Source organism: Scyliorhinus canicula, chromosome 4 (assembly GCF_902713615.1).
Source record: "Scyliorhinus canicula chromosome 4, sScyCan1.1, whole genome shotgun sequence".
Taxonomy (NCBI): Eukaryota; Metazoa; Chordata; class Chondrichthyes; order Carcharhiniformes; family Scyliorhinidae; genus Scyliorhinus; species Scyliorhinus canicula.
Genome location: NC_052149.1, coordinates 200,362,362 through 200,374,502, shown reverse-complemented (window position 1 = coordinate 200,374,502; position 12,141 = coordinate 200,362,362). Strand labels below are relative to the sequence as shown.

The following is a 12,141-nucleotide window of genomic DNA, read 5'->3' as shown; positions in this document are numbered from 1 at the left end:
CCTGCCAAGTCTCCTTTCTTGTGAGACGTTCTGACCTTCCACTGTGTTCTTCGCACAGATGATCCCTTTGGAGACCAGAATTCCTTGTTTGGAAGAAATCATAGATGCATACTTACATGTAGAGATGCCAGGGCATTTCAGATTGGAATTTTAGATAGTCACCTTGGTATCAGATCAACTGATCACTGGTGTAATAGTATTACAAGTGTTTTTTAAAAATACTTATCAGGAGTGTTGCAAATTTCCCCGGTCATCACAGGTTGCTTTACGTTTAACTTACACATGGTTACTCCGTGAATGACACAATCTTCCTTACAGCAACCTGGTTATTGGATGGTACAAAGGTACATGGTGAGGGACATTTGACTTTGTCCCTCATCCTGTTCAGGCACACCCTCATTCCAACTGCATTTGTAATGCAGATGATCAGATACCATACCAGTGTTGAACACATCTATTGTACAAACAGCAGAGCTCAAAGGGTTTGACGCAGGGAGTGCATTCAAAACCCGAGGTAGTTCTACGTGCCTTAGTCTCAATAAGTAGACTTAAAAGAAATTCTCAATTGCTCTGTTGCACATTTCAATCAATCTATATAAATGATTGTTTTTCCATAGATTTTAAGGACAGGGAAATCTGCCAACAATATATCACATGGGTAAAAAGCCAGGGTGGTGTATACGTAGTGGGAAAATAATTGAACACGTGTAATGCACGTAATCCGGGTTAACCATATACATCAAGCAGAAAACCAGCAAATGCCTTTCTGTAGATTGTTCTGCTCCCAGGATTATTAGTATTTGACAGTAATCACCATTGCACTCTGTGTGTTTAATACAGGACACACCCAATCTATGGTACATTAAGTTGTTCGACAAGTTTGGATACAACTGGTGACAACTAAACCTTCTATTTGCCCTTACCGTTCCAATGACGTATAAAATGGATCAAGTTTCAGTGAATGAAATAACCTGGAAATTACTGAGGATTGAATTTAAATAACACCCAGAAAAAAAACTGTCATATAAATCTTTTGGGAACGGCATTTTGATTTCTTGAATAATAATAACAATCTTGGGGTGGCATGTGGCACAGTGGTTAGCACTGCAGCCTATGGCGCTGAGGACCCGGGTTCGAAATCCGGCCCTGGGCCACTGTCCGTGTGGAGTCTGCAAATCCATGCCCCCCCACCCCCGGTGTCTACGTGGGTTTCACCCCCCACAACCCAAAGATGTGGTTAGGTGGATTGGCCATGCTAAATTGCCCATTAATTGGAAAAATAGTAATTGGGTACTCTAAATTTATATTAAAAAATAATAATCTTTTTATTGTCAATAGGAGGCATACATTAACACTGCAATGAAGTTACTGTGAAAAGGCCCTCGTTGCCACATTCCGGCACCTGTTCGGGTACACAGAGAATTCAGAATGTCCAATTCACCTAACAGCACGTCTTTCGGGACTTGTGGGAGGAAACCAGAGCACCCGGAGGAAACCCATGCAGACAGAGTGCTAACCACTGTCCTACCGTGCTGCCCATAATACAATCAATGGAAATGGAAAATGAAAGCCATTTCTCTGCAAAGTATAAGCTTCTAAGGCTCTGTATAATTCTACTTGGGTGCCAAACATTTGCATGTATTCTCGAATCTTTATTAACACACTGTGAACTGTTAATGAGTATAATAATCTTGTAAAAACGTTTTGTGAAGCGCTGATACCAGTTGTGTGTGTGTGACAGCCGTGGCTAAGTGGATAGCACTCTTGCCTCTGAATCCTAAAGTTCTGGGTTTAAGTCCCACTCTAGGAATCAAACATAAAATTCCAGGTTGACCTTTCAGTGGAGTACGGAGGCATTGGAGATAAAGATCTTTTGGGCGAGATGTTAAGTTGAGGCCCTGTTTGTTTTCTCAGGTGGATGTAAAAAAATCCCACCACACTATTTTAAAGAGCAACAGCATCATCCCCAACATCCTGGCTAACATTTATCCCTCAAGCAACATCGCAAAACAGATGAAAACATTGCTGTTTGTTGGAGCTTGTGTGTAAACTGGCTGCCACATTTCCGACATCACAATAGTGAATATACTTCAAAAATATTGATTGGCTGTAAAGAGTTTTGGGACATCTGAAAAGTGCTGCATTACTTGCTCAGCATTCAAACAGAATGCTCAAATAAAATAATAATCTTTATTAGTGTCATAGGTCGGCTTAGATTAACACTGCAATAAAGTACTGTGATTATCTAAATGCCATGTTTCTACAAGTTATATTGTAAAGGGGTTGGGGTGAGGAAGAAGGAAAATAAATAACCCGAGAGTACATATTACAAATATTACATCTATAATTGTAAACCAGATATAATCCCATTGTGTTTAATCTGTCAATTTGCCTGAAGTTTAGAATTGATATAAACAGAAATTCTTACCTAGAAACTGAAGTGCACTACAGAAGCTATTAGTGAAACCATTATAAATCCATTCAAAAAAGGAGGTCATATCCGAGTCTTAAGGAATCTGAAAAGCAAATGAACATGCATTTTACACAGCAGCATATGTACACTATACAGTTTCAGCAAAAAGCTGCCTCAGCTATAGCTGGACCAGACAAAGTCTGGGAAATGCTTCAAAATTGAGGTGAATTTAAAATGTCTGAATTATGAAACTTGGTCAAATAGAAGAAAAATTTTATTCCTAAATTTTTAATTTTCCTAACAACTTTTTTTGAGAAGCAAATGTTCATTTTCAATCATTTCAGTGTAGAGCCTGAAACTGTTGTCTTTAGTCCTATTTAATTGTAATATCTGACTGCATCGCTGTACTTTCTATTTTTAAAATCGTTGTTTCAACTTTTTCTTGATGTAAGTCAGACATTAGGCGGCACGTTGCCCCAGGGACCCGGGTTCAATTCCGGCCTTGGGTGACTGTCTATGTGGAGTTTGCACGTTCTCCCAGTGTCTGCGTGGGTTTTCTCCTGGTGCTCCAGTTTCCTCCCACAGTCTAAAGATGTGCAGGTTAGATGGATTGGCCATGCCAAATTTCCGCTTGGTGTCTAAAAAATGTTAGATGGAGTTCTGGGGATAGGGCGAGCTAGTGGGACTGGGTAGAATGCTCTTTCAGAGGGTTGGGGCAGACTCGGTGGGTCGAATGGCCTCATTCTGCACTGTAGAGACTCTATGAATCTATGATTAGGTTTCAAACAACCAGAATCATGCAACATATTTTTAGTTAATCCCCACAAAATCTAACCTTATTCTTTGAAACAAAACTCAAAACATGGATACCGCTGCTAGCAAAATCCCAATACTCTAATGAATTTGGCAGTTTAAAGGATCATTGTTTAATTTCATTAAAAATAACAAGTAGGGGAGAAGCATTTGACCCATCTCACCAACTTCTTCCAATACACCATGCATCTACACTGCCATTTATATTCCTTAACTGCATTCAACCTCCTGAAGAATGTACAATTTTTCATCTCCAAAATGCACGTTTTACTCACTTTATAATTCAGCGCATGGAATCAAGGTGATAGGGGTCACAAATGTTGCACGCGGGTTTGGTATAGATACACAGGTGAATAATAAACATGAATGGTTCCTAATGTAAAACGATTAAAGTACAAAGCTGATTTCAAGCTAAAAGTCATAACATTTGCCAATTCATCAAATAACTGCTGCAGCGAAGGAGTTTGGTGCAAATGAAAAAACTGCAGCAAAAACAGAAGGAGGAAGGTGCCCAAGACCAAATGTGCCATGAGAACAGGGGCCAGCCACTGGCCTGATCTTGAGAAGCATTTATTGGAGTGGGTCTTTGAACATTGTCACTAGAAATGCAATGCGAATATATGGATTTAAGTGGGCCAAATCAAACCTAGGTTCAGCAAAGAATTCAGAGCAACAGTGATTTGATGTAGGCTCTTTATGGAATGAAAATGCCTCGTGTTAAATGAATTGTTATTTTTGTTATATTTCAGAATGGCAACTCCCTACACCACACTGGTGGTTCCCATTCTATATTTGGCATACAAGTGGATTCCTGTCTTTGGAAGGATTTTGAGGTTTCCAAGGTCAACTTATACAAATATTTTTGACAATTTTGCAGTAACACTGAAGTACAAACACTTCCTCAATCAATATAAATATAGATGATAAAAATAAAATAAAAACGCAATGCTGGAAATCTACAACAAAAACAACAATGCTAGAAAGACCCAACAGGTGCAAGCAACGATATTTTAGGCAGTTGTTTAGGACGCAGACGGTGCACAGTCCCTATTAAAGGCAATGGGAGAACTGTTAAGGGCAAGAACCGGAGAGGGGTGGCTAGCATCATCAAACCAGGATAGAGTAATAAGTTTTGATAATGGGAGTCAGGATTGTGATAGCTTGAAAACGTGCTTAAAAGTGTGAATGTCAGATATTCCATCCAGCTACTCCTTTTGAGACTTTATGCATTACCAGACTGAAAGTGGGATAACAGCATTAAATTAATAAAATGCTTGACCCGTGAATGCCTTTTAAAGATTGTTTCCGGAATGCATCTATGGAAATCTTCATGGCCTCCCATAATGTAAAGAAAAGTCGCCATAGTCCCAGATGCATAGGCTGTTTTCCCCTTTGAAGGGGAGAGCTGATTGTTGGTGATTTAACCTGAGGATCACCACACCTCAGACAAGGTTGAGAAGGCAGGACCCTCATGAATAACCTCAGGCGGTACAGGAATTGAACCCACTGTTGGCCTTTCTCTGCATCAAGAACTAATTGTCCAACCAACTGAGTTGTGTTTTGTTTCTTGCTGCTCACAATCGGTGATATCTCTCTAGACCACTTCACCCACTGTTGAGCTAATTGATCGCAAAGTGCCTCTTATGGTTGGGTGAAATTGGTTAAGGTTTCCAACTTTGATCGCTGTTCTATCATCCCACTGGAGAATGCAGGTAAGGAGATGTTAGGCAAGCACAAGACTGGGCTGAGTTTGGAGGATTTCCGGTGGCTTTATGTAGGGGGAGGAGGTTCACGAGCGGCTCCCGCTAGAGTACTGCACTTTTAGCTCTTTTTGCTTCGTTCCAGCGGGTATTTTTGTTTAAAAACCCACACATTTAATTGGATAAGGTACCGACATAGGTGAAATGCCGAGAAAATCCAAGGGAAATAAGGTTGACAGTAGAAGGTCACTGACATAGTCCAAGGCCTGTTAGGGCTCGGTAGAAAAAATGGTGGAGGCATCCTCCGAGACTCTGACAACTCCACTAACAGCCGAGATGCTTATGAGCACCTTGACATCAGAATGAGATCTCCGCAAATCGATGGCTCCCATTTGTTTGCCGTTGGAGCGGACCACAAAATGGTAAAAGGCAGATGGAATCGCGATACAAGGTATGGAGGTAGCCCATCCGAGGCATAGTGACCAGATTGACTCTCTGGAAGCAGAGATGTCGCTGATGGTCGATGTGAATAAAACGCTAAAGGTCAAGTGGATGATTGGAGATTTGTTCCAGGAGGCAAAACATCTGAATTGTGGGACTGCTAGATGGGATGGTAGGCCCAACTCCTGAGTATTTTGTTGGGATGCTTGGGGAAAATGGTGAGAGAGTGAACTCGCGTCCCCTCCTGTACTGGACTGTGCCCAGCGGGCACTCCAACAGGAGACCTGTCCCAATGAACTACCGTGAACAGTAATCATAGGTTTCACAGCTACAAAGAAAAAAAGTGGGTTTGGAGGTGGACGAGGGACAGTCCTGACTACAATGGGAAGGCCACGCCATCAAGTTTTACCAGGATGTGGGAGCAGAGCATGTGAAGAATCGTGTGGTGTTCAACAAGGTCAAGGTCACCCTGTAAAAGGTGAAGTCCAGTTTGGGGAGATGTACCCAGTACGACTAAGAGTAACTTTTGAGGGAAAAAAATATTTTTATGATGCACCGGGAGTGGCAGATTCCTTTGTAAAGAAGTATGGGCTGGGGACGGGATGATTAATGGATATTGGGGATGGACATACTGATACGTGGAATTGTTGGGAGTTCCTTGTTCATGTTTGTATTTCTTGTTGGGGTTGAATGTTTTGCAAGTTGGACTTGGGTCTTGGGCTTAGTTTTATGTGGGTTTTTGTTCTAAATGTTGTGAAAATCCATAGCTCCCTGTTGGAGTACTATGTTTTAAGGGTTTTTTATACTTTGTGCTTTGTTCTTTTGTAAGCATTTTTTCTTTACTCTGCTGGGAGCCATCCTGCTAGCTGAGGAGTTAGCTAACATGTGTGGTGCTGAGGGGTTGACTGCAGCTCATTACAATAGTTCTGCTTTAGATAATTTGCTTAGTGCTTTTGTTCTGATTGAGTCTAGGTTTAGTAATAGTAGGTTTTAGATGTTTATGTTCGCCTTGCTGTCTGTGTGTATTTGGGGGTAGTAGTGCCGGAGGGCGAGGATGAGGGGGGAGTAGTTTGCTGACAGTTTCTGCAGATGTTTTTGTTTAATCTTGTTGGCAGGGTTGGTGAATATCTTGAATGGGCCTGGTTGCAATGTTTTCTATGTTACTGTTGGATAATCTGTCTTGGTGGAAATGGCTAACTCCCGGTGCATAATAAAAATATTATTTTCCCTCAAAAATTACTCTTAGTCGCGCAGGGAACACCACCCCAAACTGAACTTTGCTTTTGTTTAGGGCGTCCTTGCCAATTGGAATGTAAGGGGGTTGAATGGCCCAGTGAAAAGGTAGAGGGTATTTGGTCACCGTAAGAATTTAAGTGCTGACGTGATGAAGAGACTCACTTGTGGGTCAGAGACTAGACAAGGCTGCGGAAGTGGTGGGTGGGACAAGCTTTTATTTTGGCCTTTGACGGTAGGGCCTGGGGTGCAGATATATTAATCAATAAAAGGATGCAAGAGGTGTAGACAAGAGTCAATGGATGGGAGGTGGGTTCACATGATGGGCTGGGCTGTGTTCACGTCTCTCTGTAGTTTCCCACAGTCTTGAGCCGGGCAGTTGCCATACCAAGCTGTGAAACAGCCAGATATGGTGCATCTGTAAAAATTGTCAATGTGGACATGTCGAATTTCCTTAGTTTCCTGAGGAAGTATAGGTGCTGTTATGCTTTCTAGGTCGTAGCGTCAATGTGGGTGGACCAGGACAGATTGTTGGTGATGTGCACACCTAGGAATTTGAAGCTGTCAATCATCTCCATCTCAGCACCATTGATGCAGAGGTGTGTTTGATACATCGCTTCCTGAAGTCAATGACCAGCTCCATAGTTTTGCTGATGTTAAGGGAGAGATTGTTGTCATTACACCACACCACCAGGTTCTCTATCTCCCTCCCGTATTCTGACTCATCGTTGTTTGAGATCCGACCCACTACGCTTGTGTCATCAGCAAACTTGTAGATGGAGTTGGAACCACATTTTGCCACACAATCATGTGTGTATAGGGAGTATAGCAGGCGCTATGTACGCAGCCTCACAGGCCCCGGTATTGAGGACCATTGTGGAGGAGGTGTTGTTGTTTATCCTTACTGATTGTGGTCTATGGGTCAGGAAGTCGAGGATCCAGTTGCAGAGGGAGGATCCAGTTGCAGAGGGAGGAGCCAAGTCCTCGGTTTTGATAGGAGCTTGGCTGGGATTATGGAAGTTAGTGTCCTTGTTTATTTGGGCGGATAAAACCCCGAAGGATCTATAGGGCATTCCTCCAGAAAGACAGGCAATCAGGACACTTGGCTTTACCCAATTTATTATTTTACTATTGAGCAGTCAATATATTGTTTATAATGAAAAACTTTCAAAGTATTTTAAGTATCTTCCTAATGCCATCAAAACAAAAGCCTGAGCTCAGTTCTGATGGTTACAGTGACCTTAGCCAGGTTGGTGGGGTGGAGACAGTCTGTATCTGCTTCCTTAAGCTACTGGAAGGAAAAGTGAAAAATATTTCTTGCTCCAATAAACATTTATCACTTTCTAAGGTCCGTTGATGGAAATAAAACTGTGTGAAAGACAGATGGTCACAGGCTCATCGCAGTCTGCAGTTTCCACTGATAACAAAGCCAAAGGGCTCTAAGCCCACACAGAGTTAAATTCCAAAACAGGCATTAGGTTAACTGGTTTCGTATTTAAATCTGGTATGTTTAATTTAATTAAAAAATAGCGCTGTGTGCAGTCTCACAGCTGAATAATAACTGAAGCAAAACCGGCTTTGAAACACTGGCACCGACCAATAGCCCCTCCCCCTACCACCCCCTACACCAGCGGTTTTCAAACTTTTTTTTGCCCGGGTCCCATCCTTACCAACTGGCTAGCCTTCGGACCCACGCCGACCATACTTCGCAACCCATGCCGCCTGACCTTCCCAACCCATCATTTTTGCTTACCTTCAATGTGACAGCTGAGCTTGATTGGTCCTCACAATCTCACTTGCTTTGTCATTCAATGTTACATTACTGCCAAGGACTGCAGCTGATACAAGTTTTCACTGCATCCATGAAAAAAACCAAGAGGTTCGTCCTTGAACTCGCCATGCTTAATCTTCAAATGCCTTTCAAGTTTTTAATTTTTAATTTGCCAGTACTTCCCTGAATATCATGCATTGGCTTTGCATCCTGCTTGGCATTGGCACTAGTAATAAATCCATACCTCAAGACAACGTCTTTATACGGCTTTGTACCCAATTTCAGCTTCTTCTTAATGGGTTCAGTAAGAAGTCTTACAACACCAGGTTCAAGTCCAACGGGTTTATATGGAATCACGAGCTTTCAGAGCGTAGCTCCTTCATCAGGTCATCACTCACCTCATCACTCAGTCAAACGCCGGCATCTCCACATCTAGAACATAGATGTCTAGAACATACAGTGCAGGCCATCCGGCCCATCGAGTCTGCACCGACCCACTTAAGCCCTCACTTCCACCCTATCCCCGTAACCCAATAACCCCTCCATCACCTTTTTGGACAATAAGGGCAATTTAGCATGACCAATTCACCTAACCTGCACATCTTTGGACTGTGATATCTTAACAGGGTGTTCACCAGAAGCCCTGGCGCTCACACTAGCATTGACATCGACAAAATGGAGGAATCTCTCTCGTGCCCAAAGCACGTGACATCAGTGTACAGAGCACGTGGCCTGCTCCTTGCCGCTGCTTCTGGAGAGAAGACTCCATCGATTCTCAAAAAGAATCTGCTCCTGGGTCGGCGCGCTGATCAGAGGCGGTGGGCTGCCTCGCTGGGCTCTGGGCCGCGCACTGCTGAGGTGGCACGTATGCGTGGGACAGATGGCATTTTTAAAAGCTGGTCGTGGCCGCTGAGCACTTCTTCCAGCAATCAGGAACAACGCGACCCAAGGCCCCTCCTGACACCTGCTCGTGACCCACACATGGGTCGCAATCCTGCTTTTGAGAATAATTGCCCTACATAGTGGCAAATGCATCACATGGGATGATCCTCGAGTCAGAGAGACAAGGAATATTTCAATCCCTCTGTCCTGGTCCACTCACGTCGACGCTATCACCAAGAAAGCACAACAGCACCTATACTTCCTCAGGAAACTAAGGAAATTCGGCATGTCCACATTAACCCTTACCAACTTTTACAGATGCACTACAGTATAGAAAGCATCCTATCGGGCTGCATCACAGCCTGGTATGGCAACTGCTCGGCCCAGGACCGCAAGGAACTTCAGAGTCGTGAATACCGCCCAGTCCATCACACGAACCTGCCTCCCATCCATGGACTCCATCTACACCTCCCACTGCCGGGGGAAAGCAGGTAGCATAATCAAGGATCCCTCTCACCCGGCTTACTCACTTTTCCAACTTCTTCCATCGGGCAGGAGATTCAGAAGTCTGAGAACACGCCCGAACAGACTCTAAAACAGCTTCTTCCCCACTGTCACCAGACTCCTAAATGACCCTCTTATTAACACTACACCCTGTATGCTTCAACCGATGCCAATGCTTATGTAGTTACATTGTATATCTTGTGTTGCCCAATTATGTATTCTCATGTATTTTCTTGAATTTTGTTTAATTCCCCTTTCTTCCATGTACTACTGAATGATCTGTTGAGCTGCTTGCAGAAAAATACTTTTCACTGTACCTCGGTACACGTGACAATAAACAAATCCAATCCAATCCAATCCAAATATGGTGATATCAGCCAGATTGTTGGGGAAACATCAGCTAGGGCATCTGCTCCTGATTATTAATTAGCCTTTCCTGCTGAGAAATTGTAGCTTGCAAATGCCACAAGATTAAAATGAGGCTAGGCTGTAACAGACCTGCTCTAGAAGAACATTGATGGTCTCAGTCAAGCCAAATGGGAAAACTATCGGGCATCTTCCAACGCATGGGGAACTATGTCACAGCACAAGTCATTGTTGTGAAGAGAGAAAGAGGGAAGATAGAAAATTAATAGAAAAATTGAAGGATGGAGGTCAAACAATTCTGCAAGCGACACTGCTTTACAATTCAAGTTAGGAGTTGGGATATGTGAGGTTAATTTTGACATTCAAATTGTAGGTTTGGAGCCTGGATTATTGGATTTGATTTTCAGTTCTCGCAACTTTTCTTTTACTTCATTTCCGGGATGTGGGCATTAGTGGCTGGGCCAGCATTTATTGTCCATCCCCAGTTGCCCTCCAGAAGCTGGTGAGCTGCCGGCCCCAGAGTGCTGTGAGGGAGGAAATCCCAGGATTTTGACCCAGTGACAGTAACGGAATGGTGAAATATTTCCAAGTCAGGATGGTAAGTTAGCTGGAGGGAAATCTCCAGGTGGTGGTGTTCTCAGATATCTGCTGCTCTTGTCCTTCCAGATGGTAGAGGTCATGGGTTTGGAAGGTACTGCCGAAGAAACCTTGGTGAGTTCTTGCAGCGTATCTTGTAAGTGGTACACATCTACCTGTGACCAAAGGGATCAAACCCGTCAGTGCCCTAAAATGCGAAATCCTCTGCTGTTGCCCTACTCCAAACCACTAGAGGATGCTAAAACGCTGGTGCGATGCAGAAGCTATTTCAGCAGCTGAGGCAGAAATCAAGCTCTGCAAGATTAAAACTAAATTACAATTTACGGTTTACATTTCAGTAAACTTTAGATACGGATCGTCAACAAAGGGACATCTGGGGTGGCATGTGGCGCAGTGGTTAGCACTGGGCCTGCGGCACTGAGGACAAGGGTTCGAATCCTGGCCCTGGACCGCTATCCGTGTGGAGCTTGCACATTCTCCCAATGTCTGCCCAAAAGACGTGTTGGTTAGGTGAATTGGCCACACTAAATTGCCCCTTAGTTGGACAAGAAAAATAATTGGCTACTCTAAATTTCTAAAAAAAATACAAAGGGGTACCTAACTTTTTCTACATCTCTTTTCTCTGCCTCAAAATTAAATGTCCCAGTGGAAATGTATTTACGAGGGCAGCACGGTGGCGCAGTGGTTAGTACTGCTTTCACACGGCACCGAGCCGGGTTCGAGCCCGACCCTGGGTCACTGTGTGTGTGGAGTTTGCACATTTCCCCCCCCCCACCCCGTGTGTGTGTGTACCTCGCCCCCACAACCCAAAAAGATGTGCAGAGTAGGTCAATTGGCCACACTAAATTGCCCATTAATTGGGGGGGGGGAAAAAATTAATTGGGTACTCCAAATTTTTAAAAAATAAATTGTGTTTATGAACAGAAGTCCATAGAATCCCTACAGTGCCGAAGGAGACCATTCAGCCCAACAAGTCTGCACCAATCTTCCAAAAGAGCACTCTACCTCGGCTCACTCCCTGTAATCCTGCACATTAATCATGGCCAATCCATCCAATCTGCACATCTTTGAATACAAAGGGGCAATTTAGCATGGCCAATCCATCTAACCTGCACATCTTTGGATCGTGGGAGGAAACCAGAGCACCCAGATGAAACAAATGCAGACAAAGGGAGAACGTGCAAATTCCGCAGGCATCCAAGGTCGGAATTGAACCAGAGTCCCTGACACAGTGATGCAGTAGTGCTAACCGCTGTGCAACCCCTTTGTCCAGTAAAAGGCAGTTTTACACTGCAACAATCATTTTCTTGATAACAAAAGAGTATCACCTCTCTCCATGTATAGTAATTGGTCATCACAAATTGAAATGAAGTAATCTTAGTCCTGTTTTTGTTGAGCCATGACATAGCTGTCCAGCAGAG

The 12,141-nt window shown here is 43.5% G+C and overlaps 1 protein-coding gene across 2 annotated transcripts in view; it reads right to left on the bottom strand.

Moving 5' to 3' along the window:
- sar1b (secretion associated, Ras related GTPase 1B) overlaps positions 1-12,141 on the bottom strand; it is a 40,706-nt gene that overhangs the window by 12,407 nt on the left and 16,158 nt on the right. For both annotated transcript variants that reach the window (XM_038795867.1, XM_038795866.1), the window contains exon 2: positions 2,429-2,516. In XM_038795867.1, coding sequence (XP_038651795.1) covers positions 2,429-2,498 — 70 coding nt within the window. In that variant the 5' untranslated portion in view covers positions 2,499-2,516. The remainder of the gene's footprint in view (positions 1-2,428; positions 2,517-12,141) is intronic.